At 46.4% G+C, this 25414-nt stretch overlaps 1 protein-coding gene across 1 annotated transcript; it reads left to right on the top strand.

The window, feature by feature from the left end:
• Positions 1 to 982: 982 nt before the first annotated feature.
• On the top strand, positions 983 to 21949 carry LOC139244093 (inaD-like protein; the record flags this gene model as incomplete). Its single annotated transcript, XM_070870970.1, has 5 exons — positions 983 to 1062; positions 3708 to 3764; positions 10079 to 10213; positions 12353 to 12514; positions 21872 to 21949. Coding segments are annotated over exons 1-5 (435 nt in total), but the record flags the coding sequence as incomplete, so codon positions are not given.
• Between the last annotated feature and the right edge of the window lie 3465 nt (positions 21950 to 25414).

Consider the following 25414-nt stretch of genomic DNA (forward strand, 5'->3'; position numbering starts at 1 on the left):
TCTGCTTCAACCACTCTGTGTGGCAATACGTTCCATATTCTCACCACTCTGAAGAAATTCTTCCTAAATGTTTTAGTTAACCTGTTAGTGGCTATCTTGTATTCATGACTCCTTGTTCTGGACTCGTCCACAAGTGGAAACAGTTTCTCCACAGCTACCTTATCGGACCCCTTCATAATTTTAAAGACCTCTATCAGCTGTCCATTTAATTTTCCCTTTTCTAGAAAAAAAACTAATCAAATGCTTTTGAAAAGTTGAAGTATCTGATAGGAAGCACAGTACTATCATCCACCAACTAGGCTGCACCCCAGAAAATTGCAAAAATACATTGTAGAATTCTAGGTTTCTTTTTAAAAAAAAAAAATAACCGTTGAGCCTAAATATATCCTGTATTCTTCCAGATACTATTTTGGAATTACTGCTAACAGTTTGCTGTGCCGTCGGTCATTGGAGGGAAAATTGAAAGCTCAGTCAAATAATTCACTCCCCTAAATTTAATCTTATCCATAATATTCTATTTTATCTTCAATATTTTGCTTTCTACAAACATAATTAAAAAAAACATTTTTTTAATGATTTTGATTTCTGAACACACATTTTTGTGACATCAAATGCAGTATAACATAATGGTAAGTCAACACTGCCTCCAAAACTGAGTCACATCAAGATAAGCATAGGAAGCAGTTAACTGTGTGTTTGACTTTGGGCGTCAGTCCATGGATCTCCGTGTCAGCAGCCAGTTACACAAGTCCATGGACAAACCCTTAATGGGTATACATAATGTTGTGAAGAACCCAGAGCACCCCTAGCTAAAAGTAAGCATATCTAGGTGAGAATGGCTAAAGATATTTTATTAAATGCATCTAGGGTAACATTGATGGCTGTTGCTGCTCTTACAGCTTGACGAATTGGCTCACTATTGATTTATTTTGTGGATTTTATGTAAATGATTATGGCAAATTAATGTGACCACCTTTAATTTTAGGATCAGGACCTGTTCCAACAGGAGAAGAATTGACATCCAGATGGGAAAATTTGTTGGGACCAGAGTATGAAGTGATGGTATGATTTTCTAGCACCATTCTAATTGACCAGAATTAAATAACAGGAAACAGTAATACTATGATAATCTGTGATAAGTATTTTAAATTTATTTGTGGGAATTGTAGAATGTAGTTTCTATTTCCAAATGTAGTTTCACTAATGTTCATATCTTCTGGCGAACCACTGTACAGAGTGAGAATGACTTCAATTAAAGTTTAACGGGTTTAATGAAATGCTCTTATGAACTAATGCTTGGCATGGATCACGTGATTGTAGTAAATAGAATTTATCTTGTTTTAAATGGATTGTATTCAGATTTACCTCTTGCGCAGAGCTACACATTCCAAGAAAATTCACCATCCTCCTGTTTTCCCTAAACCTCTATCGCCAGATAAGTTCTCTTACCCACATTCTTGGTCACCTTCAAGTTTGCCATCTCCCGTGGCCTCTCTGCTCCAATCACCTGACAAAGGTCTAAAAAAATTAAGAGAAAAAGGAGGTTGGAAATGGAGATGGTAATTTGCAAGGACAGAGATGCTGAGGAGAGGGGGCAGTGCCTGATGAGGGAACCACTCAATGGGCTCAAGTTTCAGCCTGAGTTGCTCCTATTTTTTTTTGGAGCATCTTAGAAATTGCAATTCTCGGCATTTAGTTTGCTCCAGTTCCAGTGAGTTAGAATAGTTTCATTTTAGAACAGTTTTTTTTTTCAAAAGGAGCAGTGTCCAGCCACTTGCACCTCTTTTGCAAGTTTAGGCAGCGAAAATTTACTCCAAACTAACTTAGAATGGATTTTTGTACGCTCAGAAAAACCTTGCCTACACTTGAGAAATTAGGCACGGGATGAGAGATGGGCGGGGTGGGGGGAATGGCGGGGGGGGGGGGGGGGGAAGTTTACAAGCACTAAACACTTCACTTTTACAAAAAGCCATCATCAATAATAAATGATAAATAAATCAACCAATAAATCAATCACTATAATGTTTTGAAAATGATTACACCATCCCACAGCATAACTATTTTTTGACTTAGTAAATTTGCTAATTAACTGTTGACATGCCTAATCACAACCGACAATCCCAGCCAGTTCCTCCGAACGGACGTCTTGGATTACAAGCTTACTGCTTCATGCATTGCTAAATCAAACCTGCTTCAGAACTGCCCCTCCTTTACCATATTAATTGCTTTTACAGAATCCTAGGTAAACTAACACAAATCTACACGCAACAGATAGGTGGAGATAAAAGCTGCATAAAGTACTTTAAAACATCCAGTAACACAGGATCTTTACACCCTCAAGTGATTTTTGTATAGTTTATCAAATTATTTGTCAATAAATGCTGTCTGCACAACAATATATTTTAGCTTTGTCATTGTAAACTCCCAAATGGCTGAGCCACTGAGAAAGCTCATTGTAATTGCTTCTTCAGAAATTAATGCAAAAACACACAACTCCATGGGGTGGGGGAGAACAGACACATGTTTAGGAACAAGCCCATCCCTTTTTAAATAATCTCAACCCCAGAAATCCAGCTTTTCCCCATACCCTTCAATCATTTTCTCTCCAGAAACTTACCTTCAACTAATTTATTCCAAACTTTATGTTCTTTATAGTATTCCCAGCTGAACGCGGCAGGCACTGTTCCTGCAGGTCGCGGCGGGGAGCCCATTCGGCCAGGGCTAGGGGCGACGTTCTTCGGGTTCCTCCCACACAGCTTGCACAGATTTGGGCTGCGAGGAGCTGCTGCACATGCGTGCACACTCTAGCGCGCATGTGCAGAGGTCCCGGCACTTTGTCAGCGCCGGGTCCTGGCTCTGCCCCCGTCCCTGGTGCTACGCTACGCCGAGGGCCTTCATCGTTCCAGCTGCAGGGAGAATAGCAAGATATCTTTTAGTCGCGGTTTTTGTTCTAAAAAGTCGGCGCAGCTCACGGAGGTGCGCCGTTCTAAGAGTGGGGGCAAACTTGGGCCCATAATGTCAACTAACATATGGGCCAGAAAAGGAGTTTGGGTATTCTGACTGACGGATCTGCAATTTCCTGAGCTACTTCTTTTAATACCATGGGGTAGAAACCATCAGCTCCTGTACATTATCTTGAGTCTTATTTTCTCATTACCATTTTTTGAATTTTTATTAAATCCAGTAAGTTCCCCGCTTTGATTTATTTTTATTTTCCCATATACTGTCGGTATTTGCCCTCTTCCTCTACTGTGAGGATTGATGTGAGGTTCTCATGATCCAGTCTTTTGAAGACTGTTCAGCCAATCACAAGCTGTGCGTGAGACCCAATGATGCAAATATGGGGCTCTGCTTTAAAAGCAGACCATTCAACAGAAACATTTGTGCAATCGAACAAAGCACTGAAATGCACCAAAAATTGTCGAACCTTGAAGCTTGTTGAATGGAATATCTTGATATCTTTTATCTTCTCCAAGCAAAATGCAGAAATATGATTTTATAATAAATGAGAAAATGTTCTCCTATAAATGAAGATTCCCAATTTACCATATTCCTATTAACTTGCCTTCAGTGAGGAGTAACTTTTGCTCGGGATGTTAAAGTTAAAATCAAGAACAATTAGGTTAATGATATACAAGTGAAAACACAATGTTCATAGGCTGAATTCAGTCAAATTAACTTGCAATACCTTCCTTATTCTTAATTAGGTGCTTAATTTGAACACTGAGATCTACGATGATGTTGAACTGCAGAAATGCTCCAAGGTAATGACATCCCAATTGCCAAAACCTTGTTGACTGAAATGGGGAAATTTTAATTTTGTATCGGTTTGGCTTTATATCAGAGTACAGGTTAGACCACCTCTATCCAGCATCACCCCTCATCCAGCATGATACCGGAGCCGTGTGCGCAGAACGCGGCCGACCTCCACCCCGACTTTGGGCTACGCCAACACTCTGCCCGCTGGGGCTGCGTCAACACCTGCCGGGGGCAGCGCTGACACTTTCTTTGTGGCTCGCCGATACTTTGGGCCTGCTTGAGGTGCCGACCTCCCCTCATCTGGCAAAATCCCTTATTCGGCACAGGCCAGGTCCTGAGGGTGCCGGATAAGGGAGCTTCAATCTGTATTTAGTACTTGTATCTATCAGTTTTGGCTCAGTAGTAACACTCTTGCCTCAGAATCACCACTCCTACCACTTACTTGCAATATCTGCCCTACCGACAGCACTGGTGAAGTTACCAGTGGCATTGTTTGTGACTGACATTGGCACATTATTCCTCCTTCTTGACCTTTCACCATAGCAATTTAGAGGCTAGAAAGAGTACATTGGACCCAGGATGTCTGTGATTGCTCTTTGTTCGAGTATTCCGTAACATAGGAATAGGAGTAGGCCATTCAGCCTCTCATGTCTGTTCCACAATTGAATTGGATCATGGATGATCTGGATCTCAACTTCATGTACCCACCTCTGCTCTATATCCCTTGATACACTTGCCTTACGAATATATGCCAATCTTAGTCTTTTGTGGGTAGGAGAGGGGGTAACACAGTTCCTGATTTCCACTGCTCTCTGGGGGGGAAAAACTGCTTCCTGATTTCAATTCTAAATGGCCTAGCCCTAATTTAAGATTATGCCCTTTGTGTTCTGCATTCCCCTGCAGAAGAAATAGTTTTTCTGTCTCTACTATATTGAATCCCTTTAAAGTAGGGGGTTTGGCCTTTTATTTCCGCTGCTTCAAATATGTTTTCAAATTTTCCCTTAAATTATGCAATAATCTGTGTCTCAATTCCCTGTGGCAAAGCATTCTGTTCTCCAAAATTATCTCGCCTTTCTTCTAGTGAAAATTTTAAATTGATAACTCGAGGACCACAAACCTTGACTGAATCCATGAGGACACTAAGGATTCACAAAGTGCTGGGCAAAGGCAAACATAGTGTTATGGTGGCCAGGCATGATATCAGAGAGACCATTTTGTGATGATGGTTTTGCTAGGCTAATAAAGCAACTCCGGAAATAACATTTGGTGAAAACCTAATTTCCAGAATAACCTTGGCAGAAGATTGCAGTGGATTTGTATGAGTTGATAGGACAAAAGTACTGTGTAGTTATTGACTATTATTCCAAATTTGTTGAAATAGTTAATCTGTTGGTTATACTATAGAAAAGCTGAAGAATATGTTGCTCATTGGGATAATGGTGAGGAATTTGTGTACTGATATTGAAACACTGTTTATGTCTAGTTTCACACCTTCAGAACTCAGTATGACTTTGTACATACTGCTACTAATATTTGGTAATCACTAGCTAATATAAGATTGAGCGAGCTGTATGACCAGCAAAAAAAAATTCTGCAAGAAGAGAATTGTTTTCTGCTTTGCTGAATTGCAGAACAACTTCAATTGCACCTATATCCTGGTTAATGGTAGAAAAAGAGATTAAAACTATTTGAACAATGATCTGAAATAAAATGGTCAAGCAGAAAATTGATAAAGCAGGTTGTCGAGAAGGTTAAAGTGTACTCTCATTGTTTCTTTAACCAAAAATTTTCAGTTGGAGCTCGAACCTGATGATCAAAGTAAGAATCAAGCTTGATGAGGGGAAAAGATTGGTGAAATCCTATTATAATGAAAGACAGGACTCCAAGATTGTATATCGATCAGACAGTTAATAGCTGTATCCACAGGAACAAAAGACATCTACCACTGATTTCCAAGAGAATTGATTTGTCATGATTCACAGGCTGAGTGACCAAAAAAATGTGGGCCTTCATATTGTACTATTTAACTGTCATTCCTTCATTGAATGTCTACTCGAGGTGATACTGTTGCACCAGTAAAAACAGCAGAAACATCAAAGCCTGATGTGAGAACTACCAGTGGCACGATTGTGAGAAAACCAATTCATTGTAGAGATGATGACTAGTTAGCAACAGCAAATTACTGCAGGGGCTGAAATAATCCCCTTCTCGATTTCAGGCTAGTCTACGCCAAAGCCCAGTTAGGATGTATTTTTCATTAGCTTGCAAAATGGAATAAGTGATAGTAAGTGTTGTCAAGTTCATTTTCATTTCTGGAGAATCAGCTAGAAGACTAAAATTATTCAGGCAGTTGCAAGATTCTTCTGTGCAACAATTGCAGAAACAAAGTCAAAAGCTGTTAATTTCTTGGAAAAAGCAAGGCAAGCTCGAGTATCGTCATATTGGGCCCAAGTTTGCCCCCACGCTGCTGTGCCGACTTTTTGGAACAAAAACCGGGCCGAAAACTTACCGAGGTATTCTCCCCACTCCAAGACTTCTTCGGCCTCAGCGGAGCGCACCACATCCAGTGAGGGGTGGAGCCAGGTCCCGGCGCCGAAAATGGTGCCGGGACCTCTGCACATGCGCGCTTAGAGTGTGCACGCATGTGCAGTAGCTTCTCACCCCCGAATCTCTGCAGGCTGTGTGGGAGGGGCCCGAAGCACACCGCCCCTTGCCCTGGCCGAATGGGTTCCCTGCCGTGACCTGCGAGAGAACAGTGCCTGATGTAAAAGAACAGATTTACAAGTTGGCAAAGAAGGGCTTGACCCCATTGCAGATTGGTGTGATCCAAAGGGATTCCCATGGTGTTGCCCAGGTGCGTTTTATTACAGGGAACAAGATCTTCAGGATACAGAAGTCCAAGGGGCTGGCTCCAGACTTTCCAGAGGATTTGTACCATTTGATCAATAAGGTACTTCCACCTCAGCCCCCCCCCCCCCTCTCTCTCCCACCCCCCCCCCCCTCTCTCTCCCACCCTACCCCCCCTCTCTCTCCCACCCTACCCCCCTCTCTCTCCCACCCTACCCCCCCTCTCTCTCCCACCCTACCCCCCCTCTCTCTCCCACCCTACCCCCCCTCTCTCTCCCACCCTACCCCCCCTCTCTCTCCCACCCTACCCCCCCTCTCTCTCCCACCCTACCCCCCCTCTCTCTCCCACCCTACCCCCCCTCTCTCTCCCACCCTACACCCCCTCTCTCTCCCACCCTACCCCCCCTCTCTCTCCCACCCTACCCCCCCTCTCTCTCCCACCCTACCCCCCCTCTCTCTCCCACCCTACCCCCCCTCTCTCTCCCACCCTACCCCCCCTCTCTCTCCCACCCTACCCCCCCTCTCTCTCCCACCCTACCCCCCCTCTCTCTCCCACCCTCCCCCCCTCTCTCTCCCACCCTACCCCCCCTCTCTCTCCCACCCTACCCCCCCTCTCTCTCCCACCCTACCCCCCTCTCTCTCCCACCCTACCCCCCTCTCTCTCCCACCCTACCCCCCTCTCTCTCCCACCCTACCCCCCTCTCTCTCCCACCCTACCCCCCTCTCTCTCCCACCCTACCCCCCTCTCTCTCCCACCCTACCCCCCCTCTCTCTCCCACCCTACCCCCCCTCTCTCTCCCACCCTACCCCCCCCTCTCTCTCCCACCCTACCCCCCCCTCTCTCTCCCACCCTACCCCCCCTCTCTCTCCCACCCTACCCCCCCTCTCTCCCACCCTACCCCCCCTCTCTCTCCCACCCTACCCCCCCTCTCTCTCCCACCCTACCCCCCCTCTCTCTCCCACCCTACCCCCCCTCTCTCTCCCACCCTACCCCCCCCTCTCTCTCCCACCCTACCCCCCCTCTCTCTCCCACCCTACCCCCCCCTCTCTCTCCCACCCTACCCCCCCCTCTCTCTCCCACCCTACCCCCCCCTCTCTCTCCCACCCTACCCCCCCCTCTCTCTCCCACCCTACCCCCCCCCTCTCTCTCCCACCCTACCCCCCCCCCTCTCTCTCCCACCCTACCCCCCCCTCTCTCTCCCACCCTACCCCCCCCTCTCTCTCCCAGCCTACCCCCCCCTCTCTCTCCCACCCTACCCCCCCCTCTCTCTCCCAGCCTACCCCCCCCTCTCTCTCCCAGCCTACCCCCCCCTCTCTCTCCCAGCCTACCCCCCCCCTCTCTCTCCCACCCTACCCCCCCTCTCTCTCCCACCCTACCCCCCCTCTCTCTCCCACCCTACCCCCCTCTCTCTCCCACCCTACCCCCCTCTCTCTCCCACCCTACCCCCCTCTCTCTCCCACCCTACCCCCCTCTCTCTCCCACCCTACCCCCCTCTCTCTCCCACCCTACCCCCCTCTCTCTCCCACCCTACCCCCCTCTCTCTCCCACCCTACCCCCCCTCTCTCTCCCACCCTACCCCCCCTCTCTCTCCCACCCTACCCCCCCTCTCTCTCCCACCCTACCCCCCCTCTCTCTCCCACCCTACCCCCCCTCTCTCTCCCACCCTACCCCCCCCTCTCTCTCCCACCCTACCCCCCCTCTCTCTCCCACCCTACCCCCCCCTCTCTCTCCCACCCTACCCCCCCCTCTCTCTCCCACCCTACCCCCCCTCTCTCTCCCACCCTACCCCCCCTCTCTCTCCCACCCTACCCCCCCTCTCTCTCCCACCCTACCCCCCCTCTCTCTCCCACCCTACCCCCCCTCTCTCTCCCACCCTACCCCCCCTCTCTCTCCCACCCTACCCCCCCCTCTCTCTCCCACCCTACCCCCCCCTCTCTCTCCCACCCTACCCCCCCCTCTCTCTCCCACCCTACCCCCCCCTCTCTCTCCCACCCTACCCCCCCCTCTCTCTCCCACCCTACCCCCCCCCTCTCTCTCCCACCCTACCCCCCCCCTCTCTCTCCCACCCTACCCCCCCCCCTCTCTCTCCCACCCTACCCCCCCCCTCTCTCTCCCACCCTACCCCCCCCTCTCTCTCCCAGCCTACCCCCCCCTCTCTCTCCCACCCTACCCCCCCCTCTCTCTCCCAGCCTACCCCCCCCCTCTCTCTCCCAGCCTACCCCCCCCTCTCTCTCCCAGCCTACCCCCCCCCTCTCTCTCCCACCCTACCCCCCCCCTCTCTCTCCCACCCTACCCCCCCCTCTCTCTCCCAGCCTACCCCCCCTCTCTCTCCCACCCTACCCCCCCCCTCTCTCTCCCACCCTACCCCCCCTCTCTCTCCCTCGCTCCCCTTCTCTTCCCCCCCCCCCCCCCCGCGCGCGCTCTCGCTCCCCTTCCCCCCCCCCCCCCGGCCAATCTCTGGTTACCCGTGCTGATTTCTTAAGTCTCCAAGTATTTTTTGAGCGTACAAAACTGGACACATACGCTGGCCTAAGTTAGATGGGAGTAACTTTTTGATGGCTAAACTTGCTTAAATGGCCAAAAGAGGTGTAAGTGGCTGGTAACGCCCCCTTTTGGGGAAAAAAACCTGAACTAAAACGAAACTGAACTAACTCACTTAAACTGGAGCAAACTAAATGGGGAGAATTGCGATTTCTAAGATACTCCAAAAAAAATAGGAGCATCTCCTGGGGAAACTTTGGCCCATAGTAACTATGTTTTGTAGGGCATTGTCATTTCAAGTAAGTGGTTTCAAAACAATTTACTGAACAATTTTGGTTAAAAGGTGAATTTTTGTTGCGAATTGCTACTTGCTTTTGAGAAAGAAGAACGAACTTGCATATATCTAACACCTTTCATGAACTCAGGGCGTTTTCAAGCTAATGAACTTTTGAAGTGTAATTTCTGTTGTAAAGTTGGAAACGCAGCAGCCAATTTCCACATGGCACATTCCACAAACAGCAATGAAATAACTGACCAGTTCATCTATTTCAAGTGTTAGTAGAGCAATAAATGCTGACCAGGGCACTACGGTAGCTTCTCTGCTTTTGTTCAAATAGTGTCCTCAGTGATCTTTTATGTCCATCAGAGTCAGGAGACTAAGCCTCTGCTTAACATCACATCTGAAAGACAGCACCACTGACTGTAGCCCTGAGGGAGTGCTGCACTATGCAGTGCTACCCAGATTATGTTTCAAGTGCTACCCAGATTCTACAGTGGGGCTTGAACCTATGACTCATTTACTCCAAGGTCGGAGTGCTATCACTTAGCCAAGGCTGATGTCTACATTGTTCTGTGGCTTCAGTCATTCATACTGCAACTTTAACATGAGATAGTGGGATAGAAGGAACCTGAGCTTAGCTGGACGGAAAACTTGAACATTGTCAATTTTGCATATTCATCCGAATAAACTTGACTTTTGTTTTAATTTAGCTGTTACCAATTCATACATTGAGGCTTGGAGTGGAGCTCGACTCTTTTGATGGGCATCATTACATATCGTCAGTTGTTCCTGATGGGCCAATAGGCCAAACTGGATTATTACAACTAGAAGATGAAATTTTAGAGGTATAGTTTTAAACAAAAAAGTTGTTCCTTTTAGGCCAGATTTATTTTTGTAGGTTTATTATTGAACTAGGTGGTCATATGCAGCCCCTTGAAAGCGAGGAAGACTTGCTTCCACTCTAGAAATGAGTTCTCTGGTGACTGTACAGTCTCTAACAGGTGGGGCAGACAGTGGGTGAGGAGTCTGGTTTGCTGCACGCTCCTTCTGCTGTCTGTGCTCAGTGCCCTCCGATGCTCTTCCTCCACTTTGGGTGGTCTTGGGCCAGGGATTCCCAGATGCCGGTGGGGATGTTGCACTTTATCGAGGAGGTTTTGAAATGTTTCCTCTGTCCAACTGGGGCTCACTTGCTGTGTAGGAGTTCGAGTATAGCACTTGCTTAAGGAATCTCGTGTTGGGCATGTGGACGATGTGGCCTGCCCAACACAGCCTCCAGTGTGCCAGCGCAGCCTTCGGTCGCCTGAGGAAGAGATTGTTTGAAGACCAGGACCTTAAATCTAGCACCAAACTTATGGTCTACAGGGCAGTAGTGATACCTACCCTCCTATATGGCTGAGACGTGGACTATATACAGTAGATACCACAGTGTGCTGAAGAAGTGCCACCAGTGCTGCCTCTGCAAGATCCTGCCAATCCACTGGGAGGATAGACGCACCAACATTAGTGTTCTCGCTCAGGCCAGCATCGAAGCACTGACCACAAGAAACTAGGTGATATGTTAAATCATTTGATGGTTTAAAGTGTGTGGCTTGGCAATCTTTGATCGGTATAATTCATGTCTTCTGATTACTTAAGCCATAGAGTCCCTCAAGGACAAGAAAAATGATTCTGGCTTCCAGCACGCTCCACAGTATGATGCAGTTTGTTATCTATGGACATTTAGGATATTGTTTCGCCTTTTTCTCAGTTTTCCATTTTCTTTTTGGTGTATGGTTAATTCCCACTTGTGTATAACCTATAGGTCAGAATTAATATTGAGATTTATTTTACCATCAGAATTAATATTGAGATTTATTTTACCATCAGAATTAATATTGAGATTTGTTTTACCAACATCAGTGTCCTCGACCAGGCTCACATCCCCAGTATTAAAGCACTGACCACACTCGATCAGCTTCGCTGGGCAGGCCACATAGTACGCATGCCAGATACGAGACTCCCTAAGCAAATGCTTTATATGGAGCTCCTTCATGGTAAACAAGCCAAAGGAGGACAGCGGAAACGTCATAAGGACACCCTCAAAGCCTTCCTGGTAAAGTGCGACATCACCATTGACACCTGGGAGACCCTGGCGGCAGACCGCCCGAGGTGGAGAAAGTCCATCCGGGAGGACGTTGAGCTCTTCGAGTCTCAATGTGAAGAGGCCAAGTGCATGCAGCGGAAGGAGCACGCGGCAAACCAGCCCCACTGACCCCTTCCCATGACGAGCGTTTGTCCCACCTGTAACAGGGTCTGAGGCTCTCGTATCGGATTGCTCAGCCATCAAAGAACTCACTTTGGGAGTGGAAGCAAGTCCTCCTCGATTCTGAGGGACTGCCGATGATTGTTTGATAGGGAGGAACACAATGGTGTTCATTGTTTAAAAACTTAAATTCCTGTATTAGTATTGTCAAACAGCTTTACTATTTACGAACTGTCAGTAAAGGTGGTATTCTGCCAGTTTCCATTCTTCCCAACCTGCTAATTAATGAGTAATGGAGGGAGAAATTTAAAGCAACACTGTCAAATTATTGAAATAATTTTTTTTGGAGAATTAAGTAAGACACTTTGGTGGAGTAGGAAAGGAGTTCTGATCCTATCACCTGAATGAATAATGCAAATAGCAAACAGTCTGTTGAACAGTTTAGTGATTTATACCTCCACACAAAGTACATAACATTAGAAAATGCAATGTGATATAAGAATGTGTACAACTAGAACCGACTGGGTAACTTGCAAGTGTGTTATTATGGAACTAATTCCAGACAGTAATTTTTAAAAACCCCATGAAGTAATAAAAAAATTCTATCTTGATTTACAGTCACTTAAAAAAAAAAATTAAAAAAAAGTCTGTATTACTTCATCATATAACCATATATCGGCTAGTAGGGGAATCCATACCTGCTGGATTAAAATCTCCCCCTGATATTTCCACTGTGTTTCAGGTGAATGGAAAGCAGTTGTATGGAAAATCTCGTCGTGAGGCAGTTTGCTTTCTGAAAGAGGCTCCCCCTCCATTTACTTTGGTCTGTTGTCGGCGATTATTTGAGGATGGAAATGAGATGCCTGTAGATGAACCCAGTGTCACAGACAGTGCAACTTCCCAGGTGAGGTATAGTTGGGAGGAATAAAAAGGGAATTGTTTGATTATGTTTTAATGTACAGAATCATTACATAGATAAACACTTCTCAAGCAACTCATCAGATATTTGGGAACAGGGTCAGAAATTGTTTCCTCTTCTCTTCATATTGGTATTGCAACAACAGTAAATATTTAGGTGATGTGAATTATTTAAAAATACGCAAGAGATTCTGAAAGTAAAAGATACGTTCCCCATCCTTTCAAAATCAGTCGATGTCCTTCATTAGCATGTACACCTTCAACCTCTCTGTCCTCTTCTGCTACTGTCCACATCTAACTTCATTTTCCTTTCCAAGGTTTGAGTGCATTGTCAGCGAACTTTGTGCTCATCTCTTCCACAATTCCCTGTTTGCAGGTCGTCAATCTGGCATTTGCCCTGCCCATAACACTGAGACGACATAAGTCCAAGTTAGAGAACAAGTGGACCCAAGCCATTTAGAAGCCTTTGCTTCTTCATTCCGCTGATGAGCTGCGGCAACCTGCTGCAAATGACCAATTCTGGGAGTACGGCATATTAGCTGGCTTTCATGCTGAGCTAACATGCGGAGCATAGCGGGAGGGGATGTGCCTCAAATGGGCCGACAATGGTCCAGATTTTGTTTGTAGGCCCAGGAGGAGCACTCCTGCTTCTTCTGTCCCCACCAAAAAAAAAGTAGTAATTTCCTTGTCCATTTTGTCGGGAGACCTCCAACTGTCCCTGAAAGGACTACTGGTTAGACCGCAAACCGCCCATTACACGTGGGCGGAATGTGCGCGGCACACAGTCTGCCTATTTATACCTGATTCAGATGCCACCTTTGTAAAAGATCTAGGCAAAATAGCAGTGAGTGCGATAGGAGCGGGGACAGGTTAAGTGCAGAACTCTGATTTTAGGGCTGAGTGTGTCCTGTTTATATCTGGGCCATTTGAGCTGAGTGAATATTGGCTTTCTGGTAAGTTCCATCAATAAGATTGTTTAGTTCCACCCATGTAACATTACTGGCCTCTAATCCTGATTTACACCCATTGTTACTGAAACCTGTAGGAACGATTAATATGTCTTGGTCCAGAGTCCCTGTTAAGATTGGAAATTCAAGTTTTACATCGACATAGAAACATAGAAAATAGGTGCAGGAGTAGGCCATTCGGCCCTTCGAGCCTGCACTACCATTCAATAAGATCATGGCTGATCATTCCCTCAGTACCCCTTTCCTGCTTTCTCTCCATACCCTTTGATCCCCTTAGCCGTAAGGGCCATATCTAACTCACTCTTGAATAAATCCAATGAACTGGCATGAACAACTCTCTCTGCGGCAGGGAATTCCACAGGTTAACAACTCTGAGTGAATAAGTTTCTCCTCATCTCAGCCCTAAATGGCCTACCCCCTTATCCTAAGACTGTGTCCCCTGGTTCTGGACTTCCCCAACATCGGGAACAATCTACCTGCATCTAACCTGTCCCGTCCCGTCAGAATCTTGTACGTTTCTATGAGATCCCCTCTCATCCTTCTAAATGCAAATGTATAAAGGCCCAGTTGATCCAGTCTCTCCTCATATGTTAGTCCTGCCATCCCAGGAATCAGTCTGGTGAACCTTCGCTGCACTCCCTCAATAGCAAGAAAGTCCTTCCTCCGATTAGGAGACCAAAACTGAACCCAATATTCCAGGTGAGGCCTCACCAAGGCCCTGTACAACTGCAGTAAAACATCCCCACTCCTAAACTCAAATCCCCTAGCTATGAAGGCTAACATACCATTTGCCGTCTTCACTGCCTCCTGTACCTGTATACCAACTTTCAATGACTGATGAACCATGACACCCAGGTCTCGTTGCAACTCCCCTTTTCCTAATCTGCCACCATTCAGATAATCTGGCTTTGTGTTTTTGCCCCCAAAGTGGATAACCTCACATTTATCCACATTATAATACATCTGCCATGCATTTGTCCACTCACCTAACCTGTCCAAGTCACCCTGCAGCCTCTTAGCATCCCCCTCACAGCTCACATCGCAGCCCAGTTTAGTGTCATCTGCAAACTTGGAGATGTTACACTCAATTCCTTCATGCAAATCATTGCTGTATATTGTAAATAGCTGGGGTCCCAGCACTGAGCCCTGCGGCACTCCACTGGACACAGCCTGCCATTCTGAAAAGGATCCGTTTATCCCGACTCTCCTTCCTGTCTGCCAACCAGTTCTCTATCCACGTCAGTATATTATCCCCAATACCATGTGCTTTGATTTTGCACACCAATCTCTTGTGTGGGACCTTGTCAAAAGCCTTTTGAAAGTCCAAATACACCACATCCACTGGTTCTCCCTTGTCCTCTACTAGTTACATCCTCAAAAAATTTCCAGAAGATTTGTCAAGCATGATTTCCCCTTCATAAATCCATGCTGACTTGGACCGATCCTGTCACTGCTTTTCAAATGCACTGCTATTTCATCTTTAATAATTGATTCCAACATTTTCCCCACTACTGATGTCAGGCTATAATTACCCATTTTCTTTCCCTCCTTTTCTAAAAATGGATCTTACATTAGCTCCCCTCCAGTCCATAGGAACTGATCCAGAGTCAATAGACTGTTAGAAAATGATCACCAATGCATCCACTATTTCTAGGGCCACTTCCTTAAGTACTCTGGGATGCAGACGATCAGACCCCGGGAATTTATCAGCCTTCAATCCCATCAATTTCCCTAACACAATTTGTTGCCTAATAAGGATATCCTTCAGTTCCTCCTCCTCACTACACCCTCGGTCCCCTAGTACATCCGGAAGGTTATTTGTGTCTTCCTTCGTGAAGACAGAACCAAAGTATTTGTTCAATTGGTCTGCCATTTCTTTGTTCCCCATTATAAATTCATCTGAATCCGACTGCAAGGGAACTTGCGTTTGTCATCACTAATTTTTTTTCTCTTCACATATCTAGAGAAGCTTTTGCAGTCAGTTTTTATGTTCCCGGCAAGCTTCTTCTCGTACTCTATTTGCCCCCTCTTAATTAAACCCTTTTTCGTCCTCTGCTGAATTTTAAATTTCTCCCAATCCTCAGGTTTGCTGCTTTTTCTGGTCAATTTATATGCCTCTTGCTTGGATTTAACACTTTCCTTAATTTCCCTTGTCAGCCATGGTTGAGCCACCTTCCCCATTTTATTTTTTCTCACCAATAACCCGCTCACCGATGCTCAATTTGGATTCCGCTAGGACCATGGCGCCAGACCTCATTACAGCCTTGGCCGAAACATGGACAAAAGGACTGAAATCCAGAGGTGAGGTGAGAGTGACTGCCCTTGACATCAAGGCAGCATTTGACCGAGTGTGGCATCAAGGAGCCCTATTAAAATTGAAGTCAATGGGAATCAGTGGGAAAACTCTCCACTGGCTGGAGTCAAAGCGCAAAGGAAAATGGTTGTTGGAGGCCAATCATCACAGCCCCAGGATATCGTTGCGAGAGTTCAAGGCAGTGTCCTAGGCCCAACCATCTTCAGCTGCTTCATCAATGACCTTCCCTCTATCATAAGGTCAGAAGTGGGGATGTTCGCTGATTGCACAGTGTTCAATGCCATTCGCAACTCCTCATAATTAAACAGTCCATGCCAGCAGGCAGCAAGACCTGGATGACATTTATGCTTGGGCTGATAAGTGGCAAATAACATTCTCGCCACACAAGTGCCAGGCAATGACTATTTCCACCAGGTGAGAGTATTAGCACTGCCCCATGATCTTTTACAGCATTACCATCGCTGAATCCCCCACCATCATCTTGGGGGTCATAAACTCAACTGAACCAGCCACATAAATACTGTGGTAACAAGAGCAGGTCAGAGGCTGCGTATTCTGTGGCGAATGTCTCCCATCCTGACTCCTCAAATTCTTTCCATCTGCAAGGCACAAGTCAGGAGTGTGATGGAATACTCTCCACTTGCTGAGATGAGTGCAGCTCCAACAGCACTCAAGAAGCTCGACACCATCCAGGACAAAGCAGCCCACTTGATGGGCACCCCCAACTACCACCTTAAGCATTCACTCCCTCCTTCACCGGCGCACCGTGGCTGCAATGTGTACCATCTACACGATGGATGCAACAAATCACCAAGGCTTCGGCAGCACCTCCTAAACCCGCGACCTCTACCATCTAGAAGGACAAGAGCAGCAAACGCATGGGAACATGATCACCTGCAAGTCCCCCTCCAAGTTACACACCATCCTGACTTGGAAATATATCACCGTTCCTTCACCGTCGCTAAGTCAAAATTCTTGGACTCCCTTCGTGACAGTGGGAGTATAAAATGGAAAAGAGTGACTCAAGTAAATGTTGGTCTCTTAGAAGATGCGAAGGGGGATTTATTAGTGGGAAATGTGGAAATGGCTGAGACCTGAAACAATTATTTTGTTTCGATCTTCACAATGGAAGACACAAAAACCATGCCAAAAATTGCTGGTCATGGGAATGTGGGAAGGGAGGACCTCGAGACTATCACTATGGGGGGTAGTGCTGGACAGGCTAATGGATCTCAAGGTAGACCAGTCCCCTGGTCCTGATGAAATGCATCCCAGGGTATTAAAAGAGATGGCGGAAGTTATAGCAGATGCATTCGTTATAATCTACCAAAATTCTCTGGACTCTGGGGAAGTACCAGCGGATTAGAAAGCAGCTAATGTAACGCCTCTGTTTTTAAAAAAAGGGGGTAGACAAAAGGCAGGTAACTATAGGCCGGTTAGTTTAACATCTGTAGTGGGGAAAATGCTTGAAGCTATCATTAAGGAAGAAATAGCGGGACATCTAGATAGGAATAGTGCAATCAAGCAGATGCAACATGGATTCATGAAGGGGAAAATCATGTTTAACTAATTTACTGGAATTTTTTGAGGATACAACGAGCATGGTGGATAGAGGTGTACTGATGGATGTGGTGTATTTAGATTTCCAAAAGGCATTCGATAAGGTGCCACACAAAAGGTTACTGCAGAAGATAAAGGTACGCGGAGTCAGAGGAAATGTATTAGCATGGATCGAGAATTGGCTGGCTAACAGAAAGCAGAGTCGGGATAAATGGGTCCTTTTTGGGTTGGAAATCGGTGGTTAGTGGTGTGCCACAGGGATCGGTGCTGGGACCACAACTGTTTACAATATACATAGATGACCTGGAAGAGGGGACAGAGTGTAGTGTAACAAAATTTGAAGATGACACACAGATTAGTGGGAAAGCGGGTTGTGTAGAGAACAGAGGCTGCAAAGAGATTTAGATAGGCTAAGCGAATGGGCTAAAGTTTGGCAGATGGAATACGATGTCGGAAAATGTGAGGTCATCCACCTTGGGGGGGGTGGGGGGGAGAAACAGTAAAAGGGAATATTATTTGAATGGGGAGAAATTACAACATGCTGCAGTGCAGAGGGACCTGGGGGTCCTTGTGCATGAATCCCAAAAAGTTAGTTTGCAGGTGCAGCCAGTAATCAGGAAGGCGAATGGAATGTTGGCCTTCATTGCGAGAGGGATGGAGTACAAAAGCAGGGAGGTCCTGCTGCAACTGTACAGGGTATTGGTGAGGCCGCACCTGGAGTACTGCGTGCAGTTTTGGTCACCTTACTTAAGGAAGGATATACTAGCTTTGGAGGGGGTCCAGAGACGATTCACTAGGTTGATTCCGGAGATGAGGGGGTTACCTTATGATGGATTGAGTAGACTGGGTCTTTACTCGTTGGAGTTCAGAAGGATGAGGGGTGATCTTATAGAAACATTTAAAATAATGAAAGGGATAGACAAGATAGAGGCAGCGAGGTTGTTTCCACTGGTCGGGGAGACTAGAACTAGGGGGCACAGCCTCAAAATATGGGGGAGCCAATTTAAAACCGAGTTGAGAAGGAATTTCTTCTCCCAGAGGGTTGTGAATCTGTGGAATTTTCTGCCCAGGGAAGCAGTTGAGGCTAGCTCATTGAATGTATTCAAATCACAGATAGATAGATTTCTAAGCAATAAGGGAATTAAGGGTTATGGGGAGCGGGCGGGTAAGTGGAGCTGAGTCCACAGCCAGATCAGCCATGATCTTGTTGAGTGGCGGAGCAGGCTCGAAGGCATAGATGGCCTATTCCTGTTCCTAATTCTTATGTTCTTATGTTCACTGCGGTGGTTCAGAAAGGTGGCTCATCACCACCACCTTAAGGACAACTAGAGATGGGCAATAACTGCTGGCCTTGCCAGTGATGCACACATCCCATGAACGAAAAACACATTTTTTGTTTAATTATAACATGTTTTGGATGTGAACTTGGGTTCAAGATTTTTATGGGTAAATTGTCAAAGGACCAGCATCTCTTGTTACTTTGATAGAGGAAGGTGAATTGATGCCATTGAGATGGAGAGGATTGGTATGTTGGGAATGTTCACTCGAGTTAATGAGCTAGCCATTGAAGCCAATTCATAATGATCTTGAAACAGTCGGCATTGACACAATATGATGAGAGCAACTTTATTTTTGCATACACAACATATGGTTGTTTGGTACTCTCAGGTGGGGGAAAGGGGGTCTCAGTAGCCAACTTCATGGTATCCCTACGAACCGGCTACATGACAGGGAGAGGGAGGCAGAGGTCAAATTACGAATTCGTTGTCCAGAGATGATGGGAAGGAATAGCGACACACCTGCTCAAGGTCAATTACGAAATTTGTTTGCAATTTGATGATTACCAAGGTCCCTGATTTATTGAGTTAGTCAAATTCTATCTTTACTACTTGGGATTCCAGGATCTTCATTAATATTTTGAGGATTATAGTCTGTAACCCCGTCTGCTTATAAGAACATAAGAACATAAGAATTAGGAACAGGAGTAGGCCATCTAGCCCCTCGAGCCTGCTCCGCCATTCAACAAGATCATGGCTGATCTGGCCGTGGACTCAGCTCCACTTACCCGCCCGCTCCCCATAACCCTTAATTCCCTTGGTTAAAAATCTATCTATCTGTGATTTGAATACATTCAATGAGCTAGCCTCAACTGTTTCCCTGGGCAGAGAATTCCACAGATTCACAACCCTCTGGGAGAAGAAATTCCTTCTCAACTCGGTTTTAAATTGGCTCCCCCATATTTTGAGGCTGTGCCCCCTAGTTCTAGTCTCCCCGACCAGTGGAAACAACCTCTCTGCCTCTATCTTGTCTATCCCCTTCATTATTTTAAATGTTTTTATAAGATCACCCTTCATCCTTCTGAACTCCTACGAGCAAAGACCCAGTCTACTCAATCTATCATCATAAGGGGCCCAAGTTTCGGCCTCAGTTGCTCCTGATTTTTTGGAGCAACTGGTGTAGAACAGAGTATCTTAGAAATTCAAATTCTCGGCATTTAGCTTGCTCCAGTTCTAGTCAGTTAGAACAGTTTCACTTTGGAACAGAATTTCTTTTTCAAAAGGGGGTGTGTCCGGCCACTTACTCCTGTTTTCAAAGTTTCGGCAGTGAAAACTTACTCCAAACTAACTTAGAATGGAGTAAGTGAAGATTTTTGTACGCTCGAAAAAACCTTGTCTACACTTTAGAAAATCAGGCGTAGGTTACAAATCAGGAGTGGGGGGGGGGGGGGGGTGGTGTTTAAAGGGAAGTTTACAAACATTAAACACTTCAGTTTTACAAATAAAGAGTCATCATCAATAATAAATGATAAAACATCAATAAATCAACCAATAAATCAATCAAAAAAAATTAATAAAATCGCTGGGATGCCCCCCCTGCCCAGTGTGTCTCTGTCTCTCTATATCTCTGTCTGTCTATCTGTATGTGTCTCTCACTCTCTGTCAGTGTCTGTGTTTCTGACAGTGAGAGGAGGGGGCTGGGGGAGCGGAGAAGGGGGAAAGGGGGGGAAGGAGAAGAGGGAGGAGGGGGCAGGAAAGGAGAAGTGGGGGGCGGAGAAAGAAGGGAGGGGGGAGGCTGAACGGGCCGGGCCAAAGACTTCGGGCAGGGCCCATCCCCTAGCACCAGATTTACAGGTAGGTGGCGTCGGCTCCAGGGTCGGGGGGGGCGGAGGGAGGTCAGTTTGGTTCGGGTCGGAGGGAGGGAGGTCAGGTCGGGTCCCGGGTTTGGGGGGGGAGAGCGCGACTCGGCTCCGGTCCGGGGGGGTGGGGGTGGTCTGGGAGGGAGGTCGGTTCGGTTCAGGTCGGGGTGGGGGGGAAGGGAGAGGAAGGTCTGGTCTGGGGCGGGAGTTGGGTCTGTGTTGGGGTCCGGTCCGGGGCAGGGGAAGCGGGAGTCGAGTCTGGTCGGGAGGAAGCAGGATCTGGGCGTGGGAGGAGCCTTATGCACGCAGCCCCAGTGAGGCCATTCGGCTAGGGGCTGCGTGCTTCGGGCCCCTCCCACACAGTTTTGGGCGCCTGGAGCTACTGCACATGCGCGCCCACTGTAGCGCGCATGTGCAGAGGTCCCGGCACTGTTTTCAGCGCAGGGACCTAGCTCCACCCCCTACAGCTCGTACTGTGCCGCGCCGAGGACCAGCAAGGAGCTGGAGAATTTGTAAGTTTTTTTTTTTAGGCACACTTTGTGGCGTGAAAAACGGGCGTCCAGGTCGCCGCGCGGCCCAAAACTTGGGCCCAAGGTAACCCCCTCATCTCCGGAATCAACCTAGTGAATTGTCTCTGTACCCCTTCCAAAGCTAGTATATCCTTAAGTAAGGTGACCAAAGCTGCACGCAGTACTCCAATTGCTATCATTAGGACCATTGGCTTTATTAACTGCATAAGTTGCAGTATTATTACATGGGATTCCATATTTTTACTGATGTTTTGGCAGTTAAATTTTGGACCTTATCTGCTTTTCTGTGAAAACTGGTAGGTCATTGGCTTGCTGATGACTTGCATCAAATGAGAGCAATGGCAGAGGGAAAACACCAGCATCATCATGACACTGGCCTGAAGGATGACAGAAATTTTTAGTTAACCAATTCACTATAGGCTGCATGCTAAATGTTTCTACTTAGTTTTGGAAAAAACAAAATCGCGTGCTGATTTCTGAACATCGCACTGGAATAAACTTACTTTTATCTTCTAACATAATTTCTCAATTTCTGTTCTTGTTTAATCTGTCGATCGTGTTTAATCCAGTCAGATATTGCATGTCAAAAAATTTTTCTATATAAGGTCGATGGTTGAGAAAAGACTGCTAAAATGAATGTAGTCTTTTTTTTGACGTTTTTGTCATGTAGTCCTGTCTGTGATTTTTGCATACCACTCAGGAAAATTTATAACTGTGGTAGTGTATCTTAAACCATCCATTCTTAACATTTGTTACTGAACATTTTCTGAGATCGTGACTGCCCCTGAAAGAATCAGCTCTCATTTCATTAAATGTTTGTATGTTCTGTTTTTAGGCTGCAGAGACAGTTGATCCAGTGATTAGACCACCGTCTCCCTGGAGTAGAGAGAATTGTATCAGCCAGGTAAATTTAGCAAATCTTTGGAGGACCAGATTTCTGTTGAAAATTACATTATTGAATTATGAATCGAATGGGGGATGGGAGTGTGTGTGTGTGTGTGTACACCAATATAGACCATCAAGCCTGTGTGGTGCCTGGTGTGCAACGGCCACCCCACGTTAAAAGAATTCACACACCGGCATCTTCCACCATTTAAAATGAGTTTATCGGTCACCTGAGTACTCATTTTTCATGTGGAAGCAAGTCATCCTTGACCCTGAGGGACTGCCGATAATGATGATGATGATGACACCAATATGCAGCACCATTGAGCCACTAAAAATTGTTCTCATGAGGAAGTTGTACCACAAATTTTGGAATACAACAAAGTAATTTTGACGACTTAATGATGCACAACATTTGCAGCATAATTGCAGCCAAAACAACATGCATTTTGAACTTCGCTGAGACAACCTCGAGATATGGTCTTCTATTGTTTAAACTTACACAAATTGCATCTTACTGATTTGTACAGTGCTACATGTCCTTTTGATACTAATGGGAGGAAAATCTGTGTCTCATTGTAAGGATCCCATGTGAAATGAGTTTGAGCAGTCGAGATCCAGAGGGTGTGAGCCACAGCACAAATAAATTCACAAACTTCTATATAGATTGGTACAAAATTGACAGTTTCATTCAGAGTGCCATAAGAATGACGCGTCGGAAGTAAATAAAATATACTTGTGCAGTCGAGGGTACTTTGCTAAGGTAGGAGCTAATGCATGTTGTAGCAGAGTAAACAAAGTTGCAATTTCCTTTAATGCAGCTGACTTGGAAGTACATGCTACTGTTAGAAACATAGAAAATAGGTGAAGGCCATTCAGCCCTTCGAGCCTGTATCGCCAGTCAATATGATCATGGCTGATCATGCAACCTCAATACCCCACCCCTGCCTTCTCTCCATACCCCCTGATCCCTTTAGCTGTAAGAGCTACATCTAACTCACTTTTGAATATGTCCAACGAACTGGACTCAACAACTTTCTGTGGCAGAGAATTCCAGAGGTTCACAATTCTCTGGGTGAAAAAGTTTCTCCTCATCTCGGTCCAATATGGCTTCGCCCTTATCTTTAGACTGTGACCCCTGGTTCGGGACTTCCCCAACATCGGGAACATTCTTCCTGCATCTAACCTGTCCAGTCCCGTCAGAATTTTATAAGTTTCTTTGAGATCCCCTCATTCTTCTAAATTCCAATGAGTATAAGCCTCGCCGATCCAGTCTTTCCTCATGTGCCAGTCTTGCCATCCCGGGCATCAGTCTGATGAACCGTCGCTGCACTCCCTCAATAGCAAGCATGTCCTTCCTCAGATTAGGAGACCAAAACTACGCACAATACTCAAGTGTGGTCTCACCAAGACCCTGTATAACTGCAGTAAGACATCCCTGCTCCTATACTCAAAACCCCTTGCTCTGAAGGCCAGCATGCCATTTGCTTTCTTTACTGCCTGCTGTATCTGCATGCCTACCTTCAATGGCGGATGTACCATGACACCCAGGTCACGTTGCACCTCCCCTTTTACTAATCTCACCATTCAGATAATCTGCCTTCCTGTTTTTGCCCCCAAAGTGGATAACTTCACATTTTTCCACATTATACTGCATCTGCCATGCATTTTCCCACTCGCCTAACCTGTCCAAGTCACCCTGCAGCTTCCTAGCGTCCCCCTCACAGCTCACACCGCCACCCAGTTTAGTGTAATCTGCAAACTTGGAGATATTACACTCAATTCCTTCATCCAAATCATTGATGTATATTGTAAAGAGCTGGGATCCCAGCACTGAGCCCTGCGGCACTCCACGAGTCACTGCCTGCCATTCTGAAAAGGGCCTGTTTGTCCCGACTCTCTGCTTCCTGTCTGCCAACCAGTTCTCTATCCACATCAGTGTATTACCCCCAATACCATGTGCTTTGATTTTGCACACCAATCTCTTGTGTGGGACCTTGTCAAAAGCCTTTTGAAAGTCCAAATATACCACATCCACTGGTTATCCCTTGTCCACTCTACTAGTTACATCCTCAAAAAATTCCAGAAGATTTGTCAAGAATGATTTCCCCTTCATAAATCCATGCTGACTTGGACCGATCCTGTCACTGCTTTCCAAATGTTATTTCATCCTTAATAATTGATTCCAACATTTTCCCCACTACTGACGTCAGGCTAACCGGTCCATAATTACCCGCTTTTTCTCTCCCTTTTTAAAAAGTGGTGTTTCATTAGCTCCCCTCCAGTCCATAGGAACTGATCCAGAGTCAATAGACTGTTGGAAAATGATCACCAATGCATCCACTATTTCTAGAGCCACTTCCTTAAGTACTCTGGGATGCAGACTATCAGGCCCTGGGGATTTATCGGCCTTCAATCCGATCAATTTCCCGAACACAATTTCCCGCCTAATAAGGATATCCTTCAGTTCCTCCTTCTCACTCGACCCTCGGTCCCCTAGTACTTCCAGAAGGTTATTTTAGTCTTCCTTCGTGAAGACAGAACGAAAGTATTTGTTCAATTGGTCTGCATTTCTTTGTTCCCCATTATAAATTCACCTGAATCCGACTGCAAGGGATCTATGTTTGTCTTTACTAATCTTTTTCTCTTTGCAAAAGCTTCTATAGATATGTAGTCAGTTGTTATGTTCCCGGCAAGCTGCTTCTTGTACTCTATTTTCTCCCTCTTAATTAAACCCTTTGTCCACCTCTGCTGAATTCTAAATTTCTCCCAGTCCTCAGGTTTGTTGCTTTTTCTGGCCAATTTGTAGGCCTCTTCCTTGGATTTAACACTATCCTTAATTTCCCTTGTTAGCCATGGTTGAGCCACCAACCCTGTTTTTCTTTTTACTCCAGACAGGGATGTACAATTGCTGAAGTTCATCCATGTGATCTTTAAATGTTTGACATTACCTATCGACCGTCAACCCTTTAAGTATCATTTGCCAGTCTATTCGAGCCAATTCATGCCTCAAACCATCGAAGTTACCTTTCCTTAAGTTCAGGACCCGAGGGCCCAAGTTTCGGGCCGACTGGACGCCCGTTTTTCGCGCTAGAAAGTGCGCCTAAAAAATACTTACCGATTCTCCAGCTCCTTGCAGGTTCTCTGGAGCTGGGCGCAGCATGAGCTGTAGGGCCGGGGCCAGTCCCTGCGCTGAAAACAGTGCTGGGACCTCTGCACATGTGCGCGATTGTACAGTAGCTCCAGGCACCCAAACTGTGTGGGAGGGGTCCGAAGCACGCAGCCCCTCGCCCTGGCCGAATGGCCTCAATGGGGCTGCTGTTGATCAGGCTGCACCTCCCATGCCGAGCTCCTGCTTCCTCCCTTCAGCTGGCTCACAAACACCCGACCCGACTCGACTACTCGACTCCCACTCTCTCTCCTTCCCTCCCTCCCTCCCTCCCTCCTTCCCCCCCCTCCCCCCTGCTCCCGCCCCCGGACCCGACTCGACATC

This window comes from Pristiophorus japonicus, unplaced genomic scaffold (assembly GCF_044704955.1).
Source record: "Pristiophorus japonicus isolate sPriJap1 unplaced genomic scaffold, sPriJap1.hap1 HAP1_SCAFFOLD_2029, whole genome shotgun sequence".
Classification (NCBI taxonomy): domain Eukaryota; kingdom Metazoa; phylum Chordata; class Chondrichthyes; family Pristiophoridae; genus Pristiophorus; species Pristiophorus japonicus.